At 32.6% G+C, this 25,020-nt stretch overlaps 1 protein-coding gene and 1 long non-coding RNA gene across 6 annotated transcripts; one reads left to right on the top strand and one right to left on the bottom strand.

The window, feature by feature from the left end:
- Positions 1-4,106: 4,106 nt before the first annotated feature.
- Positions 4,107-10,070, bottom strand: LOC121174034 (uncharacterized). The gene is made up of 3 exons (XR_005889721.1): positions 9,890-10,070; positions 6,288-6,369; positions 4,107-4,301 (listed from the first exon to the last, which is right to left on the bottom strand). It is a non-coding gene; the product is annotated as an uncharacterized lncRNA (long non-coding RNA).
- Positions 10,071-17,208: 7,138 nt separating this feature from the next.
- LOC100781491 (probable WRKY transcription factor 20) lies at positions 17,209-23,261 on the top strand. 5 transcript variants are annotated; one of them, XM_003552967.4, is made up of 6 exons: positions 17,209-17,862; positions 19,312-19,488; positions 19,852-20,401; positions 20,501-20,666; positions 20,749-20,907; positions 22,400-23,261. In XM_003552967.4, the coding sequence occupies exons 1-6, from the start codon at positions 17,662-17,664 to the stop codon at positions 22,878-22,880; spliced, it is 1,734 nt and encodes a 577-aa protein (XP_003553015.1). In that variant the 5' UTR covers positions 17,209-17,661; the 3' UTR covers positions 22,881-23,261. The 5 variants fall into 5 exon arrangements, with proteins under 5 accessions (XP_003553015.1, XP_006602159.1, XP_040868045.1 ...); XM_006602096.3 differs by having other exon boundaries at positions 17,210-17,862; positions 19,312-19,410; XM_041012111.1 differs by lacking the exon at positions 17,209-17,862 and adding an exon at positions 18,380-18,412 and having other exon boundaries at positions 19,312-19,410.
- Positions 23,262-25,020: the final 1,759 nt, after the last annotated feature.

Here is a 25,020-nt window from a genome sequence, read left to right as displayed (position 1 = left end):
GGTCTGTTACATGGATCAGTCATCATTGGTTTTTATTAACTATCAAATTTTCAATAAAACCATATATAACAAGTCTATATTAAAGGATTTTCATCATATGGTCTCTAGTGTTCTACAATTGTAATTGATTTTCTGTTTCCATATCATAAAAGATTCAAAAAAGTTTTACATTGGCTGTTGGCAGCTGCCTATTACAACCCATGTGAAGTTTGATAAAAACAGGCACTTTTTTAATGTCCCAGTCTGAAAAATTGCATGAAGGCCATCATATCTAGAGGCTTTTATTGTTTAATCTTGCCACAAAATAAAATTGGATGAAAGTACTCTACTATCCCAAAATCTCACTTTTTTAATGTGAAAGGTTTTAATCCAAAAACATTTCAGCTCTAACAATAGGCTATGGGGAATTATATTGATTCATAAATTACAATGCACTATCCATATTGGATGGCAAAGGCTAGAGGCAGATTCCATTAATTTTATCTTTCTACTCAAGCCTTTTCTTTTTCCTTTTCATCATCAGTCTTATTTATTAGAATTCTCTTGCAAGACTAACATGTAGTGCGGATTCTCGTCTCTTGTTTCTTTGTTTAGAAAGTGTGTATTTGGTACTAATTTTTGATAGAGTTTGTTTTTTTATACACTGTCGTCAATGTAAAATTTTTTAGACTAAATCAATCAAAAATCTTGGGTATGATTTTTAAAATAGTTATTATTAAAGTAACAAACTTATCATACATGTCAGTTTGTAATTGAATGATAGTATGAAAATTCTTTATAATATCAGTGCATAAGCTATTTACTTTTTTGTAGACGAATGTACTACTAGTGCGGTGTTCTTATCAATTTCAGCACAAATTGTTTGTGTTAGTCCTATGATGAAGCTATAATCATTTGAGGTGCTTCTAACTAGAGGAAGTTACTAGTAGATATATTAAAAGACATGGCTCGAGTTTTACACTACTTAACAAAAGTTAATGTATTGGAGAAACATGTTACTGTTCTACCTATGAAAGGATTTGTGTGTATTACTGCTTCTTGTTGTATAGATTGTGCCTCTCACCTTTCCAAAATGCCCATAACTTTTTTCCTATGATGCCTCAGTAGTGTAACCTGTGAGAGACCTTGTTTTCTTTGTGTGGAAATGCTTATTCCACGTTGATTATTGTGACATATTCTCAGTGTGTTCCACTTAATTTGCTAGTGAGAGCTGAGAACTTCATTCATTCAACAGAAAATAGACAAGTTATCTATGAAAAAAAAATGAATGGCTTACCACCAACTTGTAGTAATTGGGAATGGATTGCTTCACGACATTATAAAGTCACTGCTATTTATGTATTTGACGTGATTAGACATTTCCCTACAATGACCATGACAAGATACTATAAATTATGCATATCTTAAATTATTATATAAACTACTATGCATTTCTTAAGAATGTATTGGGACCGAGTATGCACTCATGGCGACAATCTTCCTTTGCACTCAATATATTGCGGCATACAATTATGAAAGAAAATTAGTTATGACGACTTATCTAAAATGATTCAATCTCTTAATAATGTACTGACATTTTAATGGATCAGATCACATCTAAAACTCATCTTAGATAAAGGAAGAAAGTTGAGTCTTTCCAAAATTTATTATATAAGAAAAGATGGGCCTATATATATTCATCGACAGCATTCTTGAATTATTGAAATTCAGTTTTACCTAACTGGTTGAAGATGATTAAAGTATTATGAAAAAGGTTTAGTATGTTTATAATTAGATTTAAAATTTTAAATATAATTAGTTCATTTGATGGGAGTTTATAGTTTAGTTCACCTAAGTCTAGGTTAGATCATGCTCATAAATTAAAGAAGGTAGGTCAATGCTATTTTTCTTTAAAGTTTATGTAGTTAGAAGAACTAGATTTCAATTCAATCAATTATATCTAACACGCTAATTTTCTTAAGTAAATATAGATTATATTATAGAATAAATTATATTGACGTGTTGTTTCTTTACTTTTATCTTTACACTGATCTTCTTTAATTATTTGAAATATATTACTCTAACATTCCTATATAATTACATCGACATTTTCTGTTATCCAAAAAATATATTACACCATGTATTTCTATAAGAAGAATTGTTCTAAGTTTCAAAATTTGAAATTAAAAACAACTTCAAATTATATTTGATTGATATTATAATATTTTCAAAATTCAGTTCATCTAGAAAAGAAAGATAAGACATGAATCAATATTTAAAATTTAACTCAAATTAAAATTAAATTAAGAAGTAGTATTTAAAAGGAACAAAAAAATATAAATAAAAAAATAATTATTTTGCAAATCATCATTTTATGGGATTTGTTGCTAAAAATATCAGTATTAAACTCGAAACTTTCGGCGGATGACCAACCGGTATGCAACTGAAGGTATTTATTCTGGAAAGTCTGCTTTTCGGTGGATTAATGTTGAGCCTCAATTTCAAACTGCAAACGCGGGGAAAACATCATCAACAGACTCATTCAGAATAATATGAAGAAGCTGATTCTTTATATCCGCGGATAGAGGTGTCGCAATTAAATTCCAATGCCACTGATCATTCCCCAAAATGTCTTTAGTGATCAAGTTCATGTCAGCATAGTGAGCAAAGTCCACCTTGCTGTACAGAGGTCCCTCATCCAGGAATGAATCATAAAATAACGAAACCTCCCCTTTGTCAATTCTTACTCTATAATCGGGCTTCAAAATCTGCAGAGCATTGACAAATGACAATAGAAGTCCAGGAATAAGAGTCGTCCTTAGATTCAGTGATGTCCATAAGGGGAGTGACACAAATATTTATCACTGAATAATCTGACCCATAATTTATATGGGTCCTTGATAATAGACCAAACCTTTTTTCCAAGCAAAGCCACATTGACTGCCCTTGTTTTCCTGATGATGCCTAGACCACCTCTGAATTTCGGTCTAGTGATATCATCCCATGTGACTCAGTGAGAGTGAGCACCACCCAAATAAAGCTCCTAACAAGGCCATCAATCTTGACACAAATTCCTTTCCTTTCTGTAGTCAGATGTTTTGCATAGAATAAGTAGGAATCGCTGCAAGCACCGAATTTGACAAGAGTGACTCTACCAGCTTGGTTAAGAATAGGGGTGTTACTTGTGAATTCAAATTGATCCAAATTAATCCCAATAGTTTAGGTTGAATCATTTATGTATTTGGATCAAAACCGAACCGAACAAATTAAACTCGTTCTTGTACGGGTTGGACCACGAGTTTAAGATTTATAGATTCGATTAAAACTAAAACGAACCAATTAAAACCGATTAAAATTTTTGAAGTTGTTTGTTTGGCTTTAAATACTGTTAATATTGAAACTCCAGGTATTAGAACTAGAAGTATTGAGACTAGTAGTGTTAGAACTTCTTATGATATTATAATGGTAGCAAATCTGGTTGTAGTAAAGCTTATGGCAAGAGAGTAGTTTATAAGAAATAATTGTGATTCGGACTATTATAATAAATCTAGTTGAAGAATATTTTGTTTTAATTTGTATTAGTCTAATTTAGAATATTATGTTGATGATATTAAATGAATTAATTTTACCACTTTCAGATATTTTGATAATATTGTATTAAATATTTGAATGAATCATGATATAAAATAATAGTTCTAAGAAAAAAATTAAATTTAAATGGGTAACACATTGGCTCGAACCGAACCAAACCTTTCATGAATGAGTTGGGTTGAGTTTCAAAAAAAATTGTGAAAATCGAATCGAACCAAACTGATCAAATTTGATGGATTGGGCCTTGAATTTGGTCAAAATCGATCTGAACCAGCTCACAAACACCCCTAGTTAAGAACTTTGCCTTCCCAACCAGCCAATCTGTGAGTTGTAATGACACGCCTCGTTAATACGATATCACTACTCTAAACCACTTAGAATTTTAATTTTTAAATGAAAACTCTGTGAATTTGGTTATGAAAAATGAGTGTAAATTTTTCACGATATACTTTCACCAAACAATGCACAAATACTTAAATGAATATATATATATATATATATATATATTAACTCAGTACACATCATCCACATGATGAAAAGTAAATTAGTTCATACATATAATTAAATAAGTGATTTACATCCTCAATTCAAAAGAACTATAAAACCAGCAAAAGAGGAGTTGATTAACAATATACAACTCTCTCCCAAAATAATCTCAACGTCATCATGCCGGCTTGGTGGCTCCAACAAAAGAATCTATTTCCATGTAATCTATTGTTGTCCATATGCTCCTACAAATGAAGGTTTGCAATCATCACAGGTACCAACCACACGGTACAAAAATTGCAAGGGTGAGTTTATTACAAAAAAACCCAACAATTATCAAATAACCATAATTAGCAAGAGAAACAATGACAAGTACCATGCTCATACACAATTACCAACCAATACAACATACAGTTAATAAGTATTTATCAACTTTTCCACAATTCCAATCAATCATGTTCGGTATGATGCATGTACTTGACCTCAACTCTTAAATACAATGTGGTACCATTTGTGTGTCCACTCGACACTCTCACTTAGAAAAACTAGACAACAAGTGTTGAGATCACCTTGTCGTGCACAGGCAACTCCCCCCATGGTGATCAGCTTGAGTCTCAAAGGAGTTTCAAACCGAGTGACATGCACCCAGGTACAAGCATTTCCCCTCATGAGAAACTACAAGTACTTAGTGATAAAGTTTATACTATTTCCATGCAAGGTTATCAAAGTCGAGAGTTTACGTAGACTCGTGAGAGTTCCATAGATTCGACTCGTGGACTCAACTCGTAGACTCGTAAGAGTCCACTTCATATAAAATAATAAAATATCTATAAATAACATATCAATTAAACATTTCAACAATATAATAAAGCAAAATAGTAAATCATAAATTTCACAATACTTAAATAACCAAATCTAGTAATGCATCACTACTAAATAATAATTTGCAGATGTTATTAGAGAACAATGGTTTGATGTTATTAGAGGTGAGAATTTTTCAATTTGGAAAATACACACTAAATGAAGATATGTTGAACACTAAACAAACAAAAAACAACCCAAAATGACTTACGTTGTGATCTAATTTTTTTAAATATTGACTCGTTGAATCGGTGGTAAACTCGAGAGTCTAACGAGTTTACTTAGAGTTTATCGAGTCTATCCAGAGTCTACTAAAAAAAGAGTTTACACATGAGTCAACTCACAGAGAGTAAGTGAACTCGTAAACTCGTAAGAGTTAGCAAGTTAACTCGAGAGTTTGATAACCATGTTTCCATGCAATATGAAGTATGAAACATAGGCACCATCTATGCACTGACCGTGGATAATTAAAGATTCTAAGTCATTTCCCTCCAGAGATGTTTAAAACTTTTTAACCACTCTATTTCCCCCACCAGACATATCCATCATGGCCACTGCACCCCTCATGTACACACACAACATACATTATCTCAATGTCATTATCAACAACATCAACATCATCTCATCTCAATGTCATTATCAACATCAACATTATCTCATCTCAATGACATTATCATCATCAACATCATCTGATCTCAATAACATTACCAATATCAACATCATCTCATTTCAATATTATCATCAATAATAACATCACCTCATGTCACATTATCATCAATAACAACAACATTTTCATATCAATATTATCACCAATAACAACATCATTCTTTATCAATATTATCATCAATAACAACATCACCTCATATAAACATTATTATCGATAAAAACATCATCAGTAATCACATCCCACAAATGCAAACATATAAATGTTTACAAACATCATCATTCTTTATTAGTAATCACTTTCTAGGTCTTCAAACAACATAAATCTAATACAACAACAATCCATAATACCATGAGACTGGTATTTTAGGGAAAAATTCTAAATTAAAGAGGAGAACTATGGTTTACAAAACAAACTCGTATGCCCATTTAAAATTTAATAAGGGAGTAAATAGAAGAACAAATATAAAATTTTGGGCAGAGTCTCTTTTGTAATTAAGATTTTTCCCAAAAATTCCAAATGTTACAACAACAACATCATTCACAATTTCAACCATCAATAACAAATATATCACATCCCATTAGTTAAAAACATAGTTTTTCTTGAAAACCAACATGCAATAGGGACATTCATACATCCCCAAAGTTGGATTCCCTGACCCCCAACTACGTTATCAAAGCGGTAAACTAAAATAAACTTCACTCACCTATCATGAGCTCTCCGTCAGCTCCTTTCTGCGTCACTTAGAGACCTCTCTCGATCACGTTTGTCGGTCCAAACGCAAAGTTCTATATACCAAATCAAAGACAATTTAGTATAGTTTTCAAAATCAAGATTAATAATAACATTTGGGGTCAAATACCCCTTTCAAAATAATAGAGACTAAGGGGTGTTTCGGGTCCTACTACAAGGAGGTGTCATTTTGAAATTTTGATCACACCAATGTGACTGGGGTTCAACAAAGGTCATGAAACAACCTCAATTCATAAAAATGATAACTTTTACAATGTTTCATTTTCAAGGGTTTTTCAAAGAAGTGTAAAAATATCCTATTATGGTACCTAAAACATAAGAGACACTAAGAGAAGTTCAAACCATCTAAGAGAAAGACATACAAGTCAAGATTATCTCAGAGAAACTACGAAAGAAAGTTCTCCACCGAATCCTCGAGGTGGATTTTGGGGATTTCGCTCTAATTAAAGTTTTCTTCTCCGTGCGGTGGTTCAGCGGCAAGCAACAATGACTTATGGTGACCACCAGTGGTCGTGGGTGGTGGAGAAGGATTTTCTAGTGTGTTTTGGGCAGAGTTTTGAGAAAGAGGGGTGTGAAATCGTGTTTTTCACGCTGAAGAACGTATTTATAATCTGTAGATCTTGCTTAAGCGCAATATCTGTCAGGTTGGGATTTGCGTTGAGCGTAACATTTCGTGCTGAGTGCTAATCCTCTTATGCTGAACGCAACATTTTGTGTTGAGCACAGTTCCTCTCAGGTTGGAATTTCACTTGGCGTGCTTCTTGCACTAATCGAGATGTCAAAGAGTGTTATTTTGTAAATCCCAATGGTCAAACTATGTGGGCTTGGGTTAAAAATGTACAATCCAAATCTGATGGTGATCCAATGGTTTAACGAATTCAATACTATAGTTTTACTGGAATAGGTTTACGCTAAACTTAAAATCGCAATTTCAACCTAGGTCTATAAAACTCCATATAACTCGACATCCACATCAAGAAAATCACACATGGCTTGTTCACATAAGACCTCAACTCATCCAAATCAATTAAATAATAAAATAACATAGGAAATACATTAAACATCGATTTACAGTTAGCGAAATTTTAAGGCATTACACGAGTGATATTGTTAATAATATGAGCAAAATCATCTTTCTTCACTCTCCCTGTAAGAAGAGGAAAGCCCAGATATCTTCCCAAATTGGTAGTATGAGCAAATTAAATGATAGATGAAAGTTTGCTCACCTTCCTCCTTGAAATATTCTTTGAAGGCATAATAATAGATTTATGAATATTAATCTTTAACCCAAATGCTTTGCAAAAATGATCCAGCACCTCTTTGACTAACCTCACTTGATTACATTTAGCTTTCACAAATAAGAGGCAATCAACAAAGAATAAATAAGAAATTAATGGATCAGACCTTTAATTTGAATAGGCTGCCATAACCTAGAGTCAACTTTTTGTTGGATTAGAAGGGCCAATTTTTCCATACACATAAAGAACAAATACGGGGACATTGGGTCTCGTTGGCGCAACCCTCTTTGAGGAACAAAACTATTAAGAACAAATTGTTCCATTTGAGATAGTACATAATGGAGGAGATGCAACTCATAATAAGATGGATAATATTAGAAGGGAAGCCAAATCTTGTAAAGTGATAGCAGAAATTCCCAATCAACTCTATCATAAGCTTTTTTCAAAGTCAATTTTAAAAAGCAGATTGTCTGAGTTACGCTTCTTATGCATGTGGTGGACAATCTCTTGAGCTATAATGACATTATCTGATGTTCCTCTATTTGGAATAAAACTGCTCTGGAGAGGACTAATGATGGAATCCAAGTGAGGCATTCTATTGACAAACATCTTTGAGATACCTTTAAACAAGACATTGCACAAGCTGATAGGCCTAAAATCTTCCAGAGAAATTGTATTGTCATTGTTTTGGAATTCAGACAATACGAGTATTAGTTAGAGTCTGAGGTAAGTCACTAGTAATCAAAGCCTTAGCCACCAATTGCCAAATTTTGTCCCTCATAATATCCCAATAAGATCTATAGAAGATTGGTTGGAAGCCATCTAGACCTGGAGCTTTATAAAGGTTCATAGAACTGCTTTTTCACCTCCTCCAATCCCACTGGTCTTAAGAGATCATTATAGAATTCAAGTAATATCTAAGGATGAAGGAAAAACTCTATCAGTTGAAGTGAAAAGATTTTGAAAGAAAGAAAGACCTTCCCTTTGAAGAATATTGGGCTTAGTACACCAAACTCCATCAATGAAGAGATCAATAATGCTATTCTTTTTGTGCCTGATAACCATTTGAGTATGAAAAACTTTAGTATTTTTATTACCAAATTTTATCTAATTTTCTTGGGATTTTTGGAACCAAAGAAACTCTTCCTGAGCAAGAATATCAATATATTCCTTCCGAAGCAATTTTTCCATCCTTATGAGATCATATGTCACTAAAGAGTCAAGTTATTGATGAGCCCCCCTAATCCTTGCCTCCAACTATCTCTTTTTCTTTCTTTTTTGTTGAAAATATTGCCAAACACATTTTTATTAAAAATAATAGAAGACTCTTTGATCCCTTCTAATTTTCTGACAACATCACCTATAGTATTACACCAAGTTTGATGGACCAGAGGATTGTAATCAGGGTGAGACATCCAAGCTTCTTGAAAATGAAAAGAGTTATGCTTTTTACTAGGCAACTTCCAGCAATGAATAAGAAAGGGACTATGATCTGAATTATTAGGAACTAATAACTCTACAAAGACATGAGGAAAAAGAAGACACCAGTAAGAATTAGCCATACTCTTGTCCAACTTTTTGCGGATATGACCTTCATTTTGAATGTTCTTCCTCCAAGTAAAGAATGTCCACTTTGAGTATCAAGATCACTGATGCCACAATCATTAGCAACTTGAGCCAAAAGGAGAGAGCGAGAAACACTAAAATTACCTCCAGTGACCTCAAAAGGATGAAGAATCTTGTTGAAATCTCCCAAGAGAATCCAAGGTCCATCAATACTATTAGACATGCTTGTAAGGTGATTCCAAAGATTGTTTTGAACTGTTGGAGTAGGAGAAGCATAAATAGTCATGCACCATCACTGAACAAACAACTTGTTAATTAAGAGAAAAAGTGATAGCTTGAGGCATGGAATCCACCAAGGTAAAATTGATATCAAATCTGTTTGAGAGGATCCATATCCCTCTACATGACCTCTTGCTTCTTGCTGGGAAAAAAATCATAGAATAATCAAGAGTTTTCCAAACCGCCTTCACTCTGTCAAAAGGAATGTGGGTCTCAAACAAAGAATGAGTGATGGTTTATGGAAATTAACTAACTATTTAACATATCACTTTGTATCACGACCCATGGCACCCGTAATGTCCCATGATATAATAGAAAAATTATGAAAACTATTCATGGATAACAAAAGTGTTAGAAAGGGGGCAAGGCCTTTAAGCTTGCATGTTGTTACTATCTGGGGGAACATCTCCACTTTGAAGGATATGGGCAATGTCAGAACTTGTGGAGGCATGACTGATCTTAACATACATACCTTGATGAAAAGCTTCCTCATTCGAAGGCATTGCATTCTACAAGTGAGAAGGAGCTTGCGGAATAAAAGGATGGTTGCTATCCTTGCTCACTTCCTTATCTTTCGATGATGGGTCCCTAGTAATATTTGTTTTCAAAATATTTTGATTTGAAGATCCTCCAATCATTTAATATGTCTTGATACTGTTTTCAATTAACTTCCACGTAGGAGTCTCGAATATGGACGTTGTTGAGCATCACTGCCTTTTGTTCTTTGCCTTGGTCACATGTCTTGTAGAAGTGGCCTCACTGGTTGCATATATGTTCCTTAGAATCAGGCTGGTCACTTTTATTTGCATGGCCATTTGTAATCTTTTTTCCTCCCTTAATCAAAGATTTTTTTATCTGACCCAAATACTCCATTTTTCTGTTTTTTTTTTATGTCATTATTCTTCTGCAATCTCCTTTTAACAACTAACCAATCACCATGCAACTCATCATTAGACTTTGTACCGACCTCCTCTTGTGCTGTCCCTTTAAAATTATACAGTTTTAATGATTTTTAAAATTAAATATTATCATTAAATATTAATATAATTGTGATGAAGTATTATTTTCATGGGACAATAGAGACAACAGAGAAATCAAATTCCTCAATTATTGTATCCTTTTTATTAGTAATTGTAAATGCTGACTCCACATTGATTGCAGTAGAAGAGCTCTCCACCCCCTTGCTGGAATTCTTATACATGTCTAAATGAGAAGACAGATAGGACACTCCCTACTCAAATGGCCATATATAGCACCCACAATGTGAGCAAATTTTGTGAAGGCCCTCGTACTCAACATGATATCAAAAACCTCTTAACCAAACCTTCCCCACAACTTGTTTGGTCAGATCAACCTCTATACACACTCGAGCCAATCTCCCCCTCCTATCATCTTTCACATTGCTATCCACCTTGGTAGGTCTACCAACAACTATTGTTAGGGCAAGAAGGATGATTTCATCATAATACAACGAATTCAACCATAGGAACCTTATCCAAACCAACGTTTTGTCTATCTTGGCATCTGGAGAAATGAAGTCTTGTGACCAAGTGCACACCATTAAGTAGTGATTGAAGATCGTCCATGTCCCTTTCTTCCATCACCTTCTTCTTATCATCTTCATCGCTGAACTTTAACATGTAATAACCATTCCCAATGTCGAAAATGTCAAAATATGATGACAATTTCCATAGCCTGACAAGCTTCTCCTTCAAAAAATGATACCCTACAGTTTTCCCTAACAATTTGATGAGCAATGTGTCCTCCCAAGGAGCACACAACCCTTCGTAAATAGAATCATCAATGAAAACCATTGGTTTCATTGGATTGCCTCCCTCGTACTTAATCCTTGCCAGTTTTTGCTGAATAAGATCCACATTAGGATGTGGACTAAGAAGTTGTCTCTGACTTACCACCAAATCTCGAAAGGATTTTTGATTTGGTGGACCACCACCACCTCCGTCGTCCGAAGGATCTTTACCTGAGCCTAAACCATTCAAATAATCACTGGAGAAAGAGAAACCCTGAGTCGCTTCCATTTTTTAGATACTTTTTATACATGATAAGATGCGATTAAATGATAGTTTAAAAAAATTATACATTGTCAATGTATTTTAATTAAATTTCAGATAAAATTAATTGTTCAAGAGGTAAAAGAAGTTACATGACTAAATAATACAACAACAATGCCTTATCCCACTAGATGGATCAGCTACATGACTAAATAATAATGAAAATAAATCCTAAAATACATTTGTTGAAAAAATAGAAACTCAATTTCATAATATAGGACTATAACTTTCTATTTTGGTGTATAATGATGACAATGAAATTTGATTTTACAACCTCATGCAAACTAACTTAACTCCTAACAATTAGACAATAACTTTTTACTTTACTATATCTACGACAAATCTCTTACTATAAGAGTTAAATCCAATTTGATCATATATAATTTGGGTTTCAGTATGCTCAAACTTCAAATTATAGTGAGATATAATTTCATATCATATGTTTATTTTGAGTCAGGCTCTCTATCTATCACGTCACGGTTGAATTTACCGCTATGGAATTGCAATATGTAATGCTTTTAGCAGATCACATTTCCTTATAATTTTTTTGGTTACAACATTTCTTTATAATTTGACATCAAATTCCTGCAATAAAAAATCCATTAATATGATAATTTTATTGATCCTATAATTCAGTGCACATAAGCTTTTATAACAAGACAAATTGCGGGTACTTTAGCACATTATGATACATGAGTGATTTTTGCTTTAAGTTAATTAAATAGTAATATAGAGAAGACCGGAGGGAGAATGGAGGCAACTCTGGAGATATATAATAATAATAATAATAATAATAATAATAATAATATACATATGCAATTGCACTGAATGTGACATGTTTTAATATTAGTACAATTAACCAAGGAAGAAAAGAGATACCCTCATAATCTATTAAAAAAATGGTAAAGAATTAGAAAAGAAAGCAAAACTATACTCTAATAACCACTTCTCAAGCCGTTAAAGGCCTTGATTTTCGGTTGTTTTCCTTTATCTTCGCCTAATCATAGGCATAAGTACACCCTTCTTTTTCATTTTCTCTCTCAGGTAATACATAGCTTAGCTTACCCTTTCCTAGACCATGTTTTATTAAAGCCTACAAACCATTATATATGTGGACCAAAAATTATCTTCTTAACCACTTTTTAACAACTTGCTATTTTCTTCCTGATCAATAATAAATAAGTTATTCAAAAGGGTAATGAGGCGTATCTGTTTGAGTAGAAGATTGCAAACGTATATGTCCACAAGCATCACCACCATTATTTTTACTTTTAACTTACATTTATCGGTTGAATTTATATAGAATCACGCACATTATGTTTCCAACTTAAATCCAAGACACACATATTAACTTATTTTTTCCGATTTTTTTTTATGACATGTTCATGGAAACTGACAACAATCCATCATTTATTGTGACCGAAGTAATATCCAAATTTGAAAGGAGGGGTGATCGAGGCCGTACCGAATTAAATAAACATTAAAAATGTAGTATTTAAGGAGTGATCCTAGGTCGTTTCACAACCAGCAATGATCAACCAAATCTTCACAACAGATAGTAATAAAACAGTAACGAATTGGAGGTTGTTTATTTTTGTAAATTAAACAGCGAACAAATTTTAACTAAAAAATATTAGAATTAAAACACGTTGTTTTTCCTTGATTCACAAGCAAGTCTCTTATCCTAGGTTACGAGAATTTATCCTTTATCAGTACAACCACTTCATCCAATCCTAACTTAAATTACTAAGCGAAATTTAACATAATCATTATGTGATTAAGCAACATATACATCAATTAATCATGAACGAAACTATCATTAAACATGAATGTAAATTAAGCGCAGAGACAATTAATCAAGCACTAAGCATGGATGGATTAATAGCAACAAATACAAAGTAATCTATGAAGAGGAAAAACTGATCAGAATTCAATAGTAATAATAAAACCTGAAAGAGAGCTGTACTTGATCCTCAAGAGAAAACAACGTTGGAGACTTAGCCTTCCATTAATTAGTAGAAAACGAAATTGGAGATTGAAGCAGAAAACGAAATTTTATTGCTACGTGAATAGTAAAAATTGGAATTGCAAAACCTAAAATTATTCTTTCTCCCAAAACGAAAAAAGGGCTCCTAAAACTAAAACTTGTGTTGTTATATAGGTTCTCAGCCCCAAAACTTACAAATCTGTTTTAAGTACAAGCTCATTAATAAAATAAGATGTGAACAAGATAAGATAAAATTTGATAAAATAAAATCTAGATGAAATAAAATCTAGATAAGATAAGATAAAATAATATCTAGATGAGATAAAATCTGAATAAGATGAGATTTGGTAAAATAAAATTGTTTGCTCTCTTTTTAAGTCCAAGCTCAATTCCGTATTCAAGCCCAATTCCTTATAATTTTAATCTAATAGGCCCAAATGATAAAACTGCATAATTAATTTAACAATTAAGACTAATCAATAATTAAAATGGTGATAAAAAGAGTTAAAAAATAAGAGAAAATGATGACACACTAAAAAATTACCCCATTTAGACGCAATAAAAATTATAGTCAATGTCCACAGTCGCAACTTCATTGTTTCTTTCTCAACCCCACCAAAAGCCTCCTGAATTACAATAGTGAACTAGTTTTGGTTCAATTCATTTAATCAACTTGTAACTTGGGTCACTTGTTTGTAACACTTATCACACAAGGTAGTGCCGACGATAATATAGCTTGGTTGATTTGATTTGTAGTCTAGACACCATAGTTCAAATAACATAGACAACAAATATATATAAAAAAAAATTATGAACAAACCACCAATCCTTTAAATAATATTTTCTGATCTTCTTAATAGTCCCTGCATGCAGTAATCAAATTATATTAATAATCCTTGAAGTATTTTAATATTCGTTAGTTTAGTGCCTAAATTAATATATTTTACTAAAGTTCAGGGACTGATTTAAAAGATATTTCAATATTTAAAGAATTACTTAACATTATTTTTAATACTTGAAAGATTATATATATATTATTTTTGAAACTATTAAGGAGGAAGAGTAATACTTTAGCGATGAAATTGAGGGTGTTTTATTAAAAAAGAATATAAAATGAATAAATAAATAACAGAGAAAACAATCATGCATTAAGATCTGATTGCTTGAGCTTGACCCTCCTACGCATGGTGATAAATTATTTGAATCTATCCCTTTGTGGAACCAATTTTGGTGTGGCCTTATAACTTCCAACTTGCAGAAAGGGATTTGATTTGCTGTTCTGCACCAATCACTCAAACTCTTTTTTGTGTGGTAAAGAGTAACATAGAGTTGGTGCTTGGCACACCACTTTTCCCTTTCAAATCTTATCTAGCCCCAGAAAATCAGATAATCAAAAGAACAATTTTTTATTTCTCGACAGATATTAAGAAGAGCTAATAACAAGTTAACAACAACAAAACAAAAGAGAAAAGAAAAGATAAAGAATCATTTTGTTATCAAATCTTTGTCCAATAGTGAAACCATTCCTTGACAAAATCATCTACCACATTGCCTTTTTAAAAAGTCTAAAAGTTCAATCCACACAAACCATTTCCCCTTCTCTCTCATATCAAACTATCATTACAAAAGTCCTACATTTTCATATTTAAACTTTTATGATTTTTTTTATCAATTAAGTATGGATAATGTTTTTAAAATATTGTATAGATATAGTTTTCCGCCGCAACTATATCTTTGAACTAAGTATGGACTAATAAGAAATTCATTTTTCTTAAATTAAGTTTTAATTTCTGAAGAAAACTTTATATATCTTCTTGAATAGATTGTTCAACTCAATTTAAATTAATTCTGGTTTAAAATATTTTATTCATTAATATAAGGCATGACTTGTACGAAGCACTAATGAATCACACAATCTTTTTTAAAAAAAAATTTTGGAAAAAAATCTAAATTTCTATTTTCTTTTTAGTTTTATTCGTCTATTTTTGGAAGAAAAATATTTTTTCTATTTATCCGTTCATTTAAAAGTTCAAGCAATATTAATTATCATCATTTTAATTATACTCTAATTTCATAATTCTTGAATACTTCATACACATACCAATAAATGAAAAAATAGTTATAAAAATCATATTCAGGTAATTATATATATATATATATATATATATATATATATATATATATATATATATATATATATATATATATATTAGATTACGTTAGTTATATCTTTAACATGCCTAATATAAACAATAACATTAATTATATTTATCAATTTATGTTCTATCTTCCAAAATAGACAAATAAAAGAGAGACAAAATTTACTTCCATCATTTTTATTTTTACAATAAACTAAATCGTATAATTAATGCACATTAATTTCTACTTTATGCCCTTTTGATACGAAACAATGAGTGTATCTTTGTATCCAAATATATTAGAAATATAGATTATTTTTTAAATATATTAATTGCTAATATATTTTATTACACTCTTAAAAAATATCTTCTAAAATACGAGTAACATCATTAAATATAATTTGCAGTAAAATAAACATCACTAAATATAATTACCACTTGCACCATTTAATTATGAGAAAAAAATTATATACTAGGTATAAAATAATTTCACATTATTATATCCGATCACAACCCTAGTAACTATCATTGATTACAACTTATCGTATATAATAAATTTATTAACTTTTACAAAATTATGTTAACAGTTATATCAATTATAATTTGTAATTAAATAATAAAATAATTTTATATCATTGATGAATGACTATTAAATTCTTTAATTATATGGATATTTTTAAAATAAGATTTAAATTTTGGACATTATTAATTAAAATGAACCAATTTAACAACTTTAATGGATAGATCGAGCTTAGTTAATTATTTTTTTTTAACAGTAAGATACAATAACTAATAAGAATAAATTTTCATTGATTGTAAAAATGCTACACTACCAATATATACTTATTAAACTCTATTATTAAATAAATGATATATGCGCATTGACAATATAAATGTTTTTTTATATTATGGTTAGATCATAAATTGTCATGTATTATAATATGACTTATTATTTATTAATTTTATAATAATTAATTTACTGTGCAAAAACCTTTAAAAGAAAGTAAAATACTAAGATGTTCTCTAAAGATGTTTTTCTATATGCAAAATTAAACTCATGATAAATATTAATTGTTAATTTATTAGTTTTTGTTAATATTATATATTAATGGAATATTATAAACTCTATTGTGAAAAGAAAAACATTACTAATATATTATTTCAAATTGGTAATAAAAAATACTCTTTCAAAAGGTTTTTTTTATTAATTGAAAATCATTAAAACTAACCGAATCACACGTGAGTTTCATTAAATAAAAAATAAGATGCATCAAACTGTGTATCCTTTTCCATGTAGTAATATATTGACTTAATTGTTCTAAAAAAATATATTGATTTAATTGCAGAAAGAATCACAAGGAATTTTTTTGATAACACGGTACTTTTTATTTTCAATAAAATAATTTAATGCATTTTATCTTAAACTTTTAAGAAATCTATAAATTTTATCCTTTATCCTTTTACTTTTATTAGTATAATTGTATTTTTAAGTCTAACTTTTTTTTTTTTTACAAATTTTACATATAACTTTTTTTAATTTTTTGGTGATTTTTATTTTTATTTTTTTTACAAACTTTATCTATAACTTTTGTGTTTATTATGAACAAACGGCGAAGGATAAGATTAGTCAAAAACAAAGAAAAATATAGTTAAAAAATGTTATTAAACCTTAATATATTACTAAGAAATATGTTACTATCACAGTTTGTATAACTTAGGGGGTGGAGTTGAGTAGTATACATAGCAGCACACACACGACGAGATTGAAAGAGAGAGAAAGGAAGACAAGAGAGAATGGCAGAGAAAACGTTTAAAATGAAAACCCAATGACCCAACACAGATTCACAATTCAGTTTCAGAGAGAGAGAGAGAGAGAGAGATCCACTCTTACAAGTCAACTAAGTCTCACTCTCCACATTCATTTCACACACACCTTCCCCATGAAATGACCCTTTTGCTCTTCCCTCTTTGCCTCCATCTTCTTCTCCTTTGACTCAACAACCCCCCCTCTCTCTCACAGAGAGACACTTTCTCTCTCTACACCGTAATGGACGCCGGCGAAGCCCTCTCTGACGATCCGAATCGGCCCAATTCCGCCGCCGACGCAGCTCCGGCCACCGCCGGAGCAAGGTACAAGCTCATGTCACCGGCCAAGCTCCCGATCTCGCGCTCTCCGTGCGTCACGATTCCGCCGGGGCTCAGTCCGACGTCGTTTCTCGAGTCGCCGGTGCTGCTCTCCAACATGAAGGTTAGTACTTAGTAGTGAATGAATGCCTTAATTTTTTAAATTTCTAGGGCTTCTTATTTTTTGGGGCTAGGTTCAATGTTCGGGATTGATCCGTTAAATTGCTCAGAAAAAGAATAAAGAGAGAAATGGGTAAGCGAATTCGTTGGCAAAATGTGATTTTGTGTTTTTGGTGAATTTTATATCTTCTTTTTGTTTTTTTTGTTTTGTTTTTTAGGGTTGAACTTGGTCAAAGGTGTGTTTAAATGTTTTTACATGACCCGAGTGAGTTGAAGTCCACCCAGTGTGAGTGGCGTATAAAAAATGTGTTCTTTTCGGTGTGATTTTGATGTAAATGCCAAGGGCATCCAAATGGGGCATATGGGGCAGTATAATGCTTTGGAAGGAATATATATATATATATATATATATATATATATATATATATATATATATATATATATATATATATATATATATATATATATATATATATTAAATGACGTGATTTAAATATTGATGAATTAAAGATGCTGTTTGTTTCATGGAAAATTCGATGCGAGTGAGTGACAGAGTGAGTATATGTGCTTATTATTTAATCTGGTGGCTAAGTCTAATTTTGTTCTTTTTTGTTGTTTAATTTAATTTTTTGTAATTAGGGTTGGCCCATATTTTGTGTTTGATCTTTTTCACTTTATGGATTTTATTATATGGGTGGTTACTGGTTTGTGTTGGGACTGTGAGATTCTGATTCTTGCTCTTATTGAATTCTGTATTCTTTGCTTTATGCTCAATACGGTGTTGTGTTGGAATATGGCTTTCTCTTAGGATCGCTCAACATTCTCATTTTCTTTTGCGTCAGTGTTGTTTTTTCACATACTGAATCTTCCTTTTGTGTCGATGCTTTCCCTTTTTGTTTTCAACGGTGTTGCATTGCAGGTTTTACAGGAAATTACGTTTCCTTTTCCTTATTTATATGTGTGGAACAAAAGAATAAATGCATTGCCAAGGATTAATGGATCTATTTTAGTACGGCTTGACATGGGAATAGTATGAGGAATGTCAGAAAGATTGTGGGTCAAGATTTGTTTTTTTATGAAAGTACAAAAATGCATCAAGATGCACTGGTATCATGTTGAATAGACTCTAAATGAACAGCGTGTGATGTTGTTGTGAAGAGAAAATCATGAACTTCGAATTTGCTCAACTGTAATTGGGTCTTTCTGCACAAATAGCTGATAAATCTGCTCATTTTTGCGTATGTACTTTCTGTCTGTTGCTAGTATTCATGGTCCATTGGCTACTGTTTTTTTCTGAAACTTCCTGTTATTTTTTCTTTTTTTTTCATTTTGTTGCTCTGAGAATTTTTTTTTAAGTGTATATGTTTATATATTTGATTTTATGATTGTTCTTTTGCTTCAGCAATTTTTAGAGGGCTGTAGATTATATATTACTTTCTCCTATACCCTGCAGGTGGAACCTTCACCGACTACAGGATCCCTTTCTTTGCTTCATCAAACAGCACATGGTTCCGTGACTTCTGCCGCATCTTCTACATTTCCTGTAACCACTGTATGCTTCAATACCAATACTGTTGATGACAGAAAACCTAGCTTCTTTGAGTTTAAACCACACAATAGATCAAATATGGTAATGAATTACTTGATGTTACAGCTAGTAAAACTGATGAATATAAACCTTCAAGTAAGGTGGACATATGAACTTGGCTTTGATGGTTTTTTTCCTTAATTATATCTTATCATAACCTGTGTACTATGTCAAAAAGATAGGATAAGTAGTTAAATATATTGCTGTTACTCATCACTTTGTCATTGTCATACCAGACTAAATCAGTCCCTAAGTAATCTTTTCACTTTGGGGCTGGGGGGTTCACAGGGGTTTAAAGTGTTAACTGGAAACAGATTTTGGTTGTCATGTTTCATGCTTTGATTAATGTTGTTTTGAAGATTACTGGTTGCATGGTACTTACTCAATGCTATTCACTTATTTAAGGTTCCCGCAGACTTTGACAACCATGCAAGTGAAAAATCTACTCAAATAGATGGTCAAGGAAAAGCTCAAGCTTTTGATTCATCACCATTAGTAAAAAATGAGTCAGCATCCCCTTCAAATGAATTAAGTCTATCATCACCTGTTCAAATGGATTGCTCAGGAGGTAGTGCCCGTGTTGAAGGTGATTTGGATGAATTGAACCCTAGAAGCAACATAACAACTGGGCTTCAAGCATCACAAGTTGACAATAGAGGTAGTGGACTTTCCGTTGCAGCTGATAGAGTATCTGATGATGGATACAACTGGAGAAAATATGGGCAAAAACATGTTAAAGGAAGTGAATTTCCACGCAGTTATTACAAATGTACACATCCTAATTGTGAAGTCAAGAAACTATTTGAACGCTCTCATGATGGGCAGATCACTGAGATAATTTACAAGGGAACACATGATCATCCTAAACCTCAACCAAACCGCCGTTACTCTGCTGGAACTATTATGTCTGTGCAAGAAGAGAGATCTGATAAAGTTTCTTTGACCAGCCGAGATGGTAATACCTGCTAGATGCTTCTTATTGATTCCATTTTGTTCCTATTTAATGTAAACCAAATAACATGGCTTTCTTTCTCTTCTAATTCTTGAATTGTAGGCAATGGATCCTATATGTGTGGCCAGGGGTCTCACCTGGCTGAGCCTGACAGTCAACCAGAGCTATCGCCTGTAGCAACAAATGATGGTGATCTAGATGGTTTGGGGGTTTTGTCAAACCGGAATAATGATGAGGTTGATGATGATGATCCCTTCTCAAAGCGAAGGTTTGACAATTTCTCCCAAAGCTCAAAGTTTCTTTCTGCTGCTTATGTATAATTGCTGATGATCACAAGTTTTTTTGAGCAGAAAAATGGACCTTGGAATTGCTGACATCACTCCTGTAGTTAAGCCTATCCGGGAGCCACGGGTTGTTGTACAAACTCTGAGTGAGGTTGATATCTTGGATGATGGCTACCGCTGGCGCAAGTATGGGCAGAAGGTGGTGAGAGGCAATCCTAACCCTAGGTATGTCCTCTCATTGACGACTATACAGCATAAGGAAAATTGATGATATCCATTTTAAATTTGAAAAAATGTTCTTTATCTAAGGCTAATATTACTATGCTCCTATGCTCCCAGAGAAAAATATACCAATGTTAGTATGGTCATGAACTCATGGTTGTAGACTAATAGTAATAAGGCGATTTTGCGAAAAAGTAAAGGCGGTATGATATCCCCTGGTTTGCATAATTGAAGGTTTTATACTAATTAATGATTGTCAAGATTTTAGGATTTATGCATTAATAGAGTTTTTTCCTTCACTGTATGCCATCATGTTTGCCAAATATTGTAGTTGTTTTCTAGGTCATGCTATTGGAAATGAAATATTAGCTGTAGTTTTTTTGTTGTCTGAAAACCTGCATTCCTTATAAGCATGTGCCCCCGTTGCACTTGAGGATTTCCCACTAGTGTTTAGTTCCTTTGCTGACCCAAAACTATGATATACAAACAGAATTTTGACTTAAGAGAACTTTCTGTTTGAACTGAAAGATGCTTGATCTTGTTTACACAAAACTCAATTTGATCATATTTTCGTATTCCACAAGGATTCAAACAATTGGGGTTGCTCCAAAATCATAGATTATAAGCCTGCTGATCTATAAATGTATATCTTGGAAATACTTTGTTAGGTGTAATGTGTTATGCTTCACATTCTCTATTATAAGTCGAAAATAATATGCAAGTCTAACTAAGAATCTCATTATTTGCTTAAGGCTTAAAATAAGTGATTCGATGAACATTTTTAATTTTAGATTTTTTTTTCCTTTAGAGAAAAGCACAAACGGATCCTCAATGGCAAGGAAAATTTATACTTTTCCTGTAATCCCTTGTCATAAGCACCAAGTCAACTAGACTTTTAGAGATGTAGTCTACTGTCAATTTCAATTTTACTTGTGCACTACATGGTTTCCCAGGTTAACATTTCTCAGCAAAACAAGTAGTGATTATCTCTACCCAACGGTCTGGACTTCCAGTTAGTTTTTATTAAGGATTGGTATAGTTGACCCCAATTTTACAATAAGGTCTGTTGTTAATGTTGATATAATTTTCTGAAGCTGTCTAGCACTTCGGAGGAAGTATTTATATATTGAACTATATTATGTTCTGCCAGTTTTGGTGGTGTAACACTTGTCTTAGGAATGACCTGTAAGATTGCAGTTGCAAACTGGGTGCTAGTGCTACTCCTTTTGTGCATCTCAAATCTCATACCTTCTATTTTATGAGAAGAATTAATATGGCTGTCAATACTATAGTGTGTATAATCTTGTGTTTCCACTTTAATGTAATCGTATGTTGGTTTTTTGGGCAAACTTCAAAACATGGAATATAAATGAAATGTGTGTCCTTGGACCTTGATGAGGTTGGCTGGTCTGAGAATTTTTGATATTTGACAACAATGAGGTGCTACATATTTTTAAATAAGCTTGTTTCATATAACACTAACTTTATTATTCAGGAGTTATTACAAATGCACGAACACTGGTTGCCCTGTTAGAAAACATGTGGAGAGGGCATCTCATGATCCAAAAGCTGTGATTACCACATATGAGGGGAAGCACAATCATGATGTTCCAACTGCAAGGAATAGTTGCCATGACATGGCAGGACCAGCAAGTGCAAGTGGACAGACAAGAATTAGGCCCGAAGAAAGTGATACCATCAGCCTTGACCTTGGGATGGGAATTAGCCCAGCTGCTGAAAACACACCAAACAGTCAAGGGAGAATGATGCTTTCTGAATTTGGGGATAGTCAAACTCACACCAGCAATTCCAATTTCAATTTTGTTCATACTACGACAGTGCCAGGGTACTTTGGTGTGCTAAATAACAACTCTAACCCATATGGTTCTAGAGAAAATCCAAGTGATGGTCCATCTTTAAACCATTCTGCTTATCCTTGCCCTCAGAACATAGGGAGAATACTAATGGGTCCTTAAAATTGTTTGTACAACAAAAAACTAAATAAAATGAAATTCTGAGTTCCATTTTGCTTTTTCTTTTTTGGCGGGTAAAGCTTTAAAAGCATAGCTCCTCATTTTCTCTTTGGAAATGCTGATAGTTCTTTTATGTTCATATCCTTATATGATGAGAGCTGCTCTTTAGCAGAATTAGCTGTAGCTGTGCCCCTTCAGGTTGACTCTTAATTCTAATTGCTGTTTGTATAATTATATACAGATTCTTCTGTACAAATATGAAGCTTATACCAAAGTTGCTTCAACAAAAAACCTTGTAAAAGTGTTTGGTGGATTCAACTATTTATAAGTAGTTTCTAGCCTGTTCTCGAACTCTTGGATTTTATTCCATAGGATTACTGTAAATTCATGGTAGCCAGAGTTGCTCAGCCCTTGTTAAAAGGTCATATATACCCCGCATGACTAAAGAAGTTGGTGTTATTTATTGTGTTTGATATTAGTGAAATTCGATGGAAAGCACGAGCTATAACTGAAATTGTACACGTTTGATTTCCTCGGACTATTTTGTGCATACTATTTAATGTGAAACAAATACTTGTAGTATGTTTGGATAGATGTTTTGAACTCAAGTCAAATCCAAAAGAGACGCAGAAGCTATTCTCTCAGTCTCACCAACTTTTGGCCAGAAGTGGATTGGTTGTTTGAAAATGTAGATTAAAACATGCGTATAGTACATGTTTGGATCCTGTTAATGTAAGTTTAGATAAATGTTTACATGATTAGTTTCATGAATTCATGTTGATGAATTGATTTTTTAGATTTAACATTGATTTGTACTTGAAGTAACTTAGGATAGTTTGGTTTATATTGGATACAATTTCTTTTCAGTTTCATGCTAATTTGTTATTAAAATAAAGAATTCAAACACAAATCACTTCTGATTTACTTTAAAATTAATTTTGCAAAATGAATTTCATAAATGCTTGCCTAAACACGCTTAAAAGTTACAGTAGATTAAATAAAACTTGAATCTACAGGTTCAGACAGCACAATTTGCGGAAAAGCCACTGCAACTCCAACTTTTCTTTTCTTCTTTTACTTAAAAAAATTGTTTGATTATTTGAATTTTTTCGTTTGCTACAAATATATGTAAATGTAAAAAACAATGCTTAGTGACATAACTCCTATCCTAAGGTCAGAAAGGTCACAACAATGTTTCAGTGTCTTTGATTAGTGGGGCAACTTTTCAGACCAAGCGGTGCACAGCAGACGGTAAGAGTTGGTATGCTGTGTCTTGATTTAGATATGGCTTTGGAAGAATAAAATACTCCCCATCACTAGAAAAAGTATCATGCATCTCTTCATCCCTCACCTTTTGACTCATACCCTTGCTGACTTGAGCATAAGAATTCTTGTAGGTGACACCCTCATTGTTATGGAGCTCAAAGACTCACCTTGGAGACTCGTAAACAAGCAGGACCATGGGAAGTATGTGATCACACCCCTCAGACTGTTAGTTAAAGAATACCATGTATCTTTATTAGAAAATAGTAGGTTTCTCCCATTTACAAAATAACATGGCTACTATAAAATTTCGAAGATCTACATCTCCTTATACGTGTAGTATCCTATAAGGCTAACTAATGAGGCTATCTAACAACACACCTCAACGTTTCAAGATATTGAGTGAGTTGTGAAACATGAGTGTGGTAGTTTAACTTAAATCAGAAAGTCCAGGTCATGTACACATCCTTGAAACAGTTTTTATCCTTGTCTTCACTATCTGTGTTGCTTACTAGTTCCTTGTAATTGCAAAACTTTGACAGCGGTCAGTATTGGAGACCCCACATCAAATGGTTCTATGGAAAAAATTGATGCTGCCAAAGGAAATCTACGAAGAAAGCTTATAAATCCTGTGGAGATCCATCTTGTAGTTGCCAGTGCCAAATAATTCAATTCATTTTCAACTTAGAATATAATATACCCACGTTCAATTCAATTAAAGTAGAAAGGAGATTAGTGTATAAAATCACCACAATGAGTGAATAATATAAGGAACAGTGAGGGTATGTAGGATATTTGCTAGAGGCCTAGAGCTGCAGTGGTACTGGTGAATATGAAGGCTCTGACCCAACAAAGTTTAGGAGAAATGCAATTAAGCTTA

The sequence above is a fragment of the Glycine max genome, chromosome 18 (genome assembly GCF_000004515.6).
Source record: "Glycine max cultivar Williams 82 chromosome 18, Glycine_max_v4.0, whole genome shotgun sequence".
NCBI classification, from domain to species: domain Eukaryota; kingdom Viridiplantae; phylum Streptophyta; class Magnoliopsida; order Fabales; family Fabaceae; genus Glycine; species Glycine max.
Note: the sequence above shows the minus strand (reverse complement) of the source record. Positions and strands in the feature narration are given on the sequence as shown.

Coding starts and splice junctions, on each gene's coding strand:
- LOC100781491 (XM_003552967.4), top strand. CDS start 17,662: ATGGACGCCGGCGAAGCCCTCTCTGACGATCCGAATCGGCCCAATTCC. Junction 17,863..19,311: donor TGCTGCTCTCCAACATGAAG/GTTAGTACTTAG, acceptor TATACCCTGCAG/GTGGAACCTTCACCGACTAC. Junction 20,908..22,399: donor AGAGGCAATCCTAACCCTAG/GTATGTCCTCTC, acceptor TTTATTATTCAG/GAGTTATTACAAATGCACGA.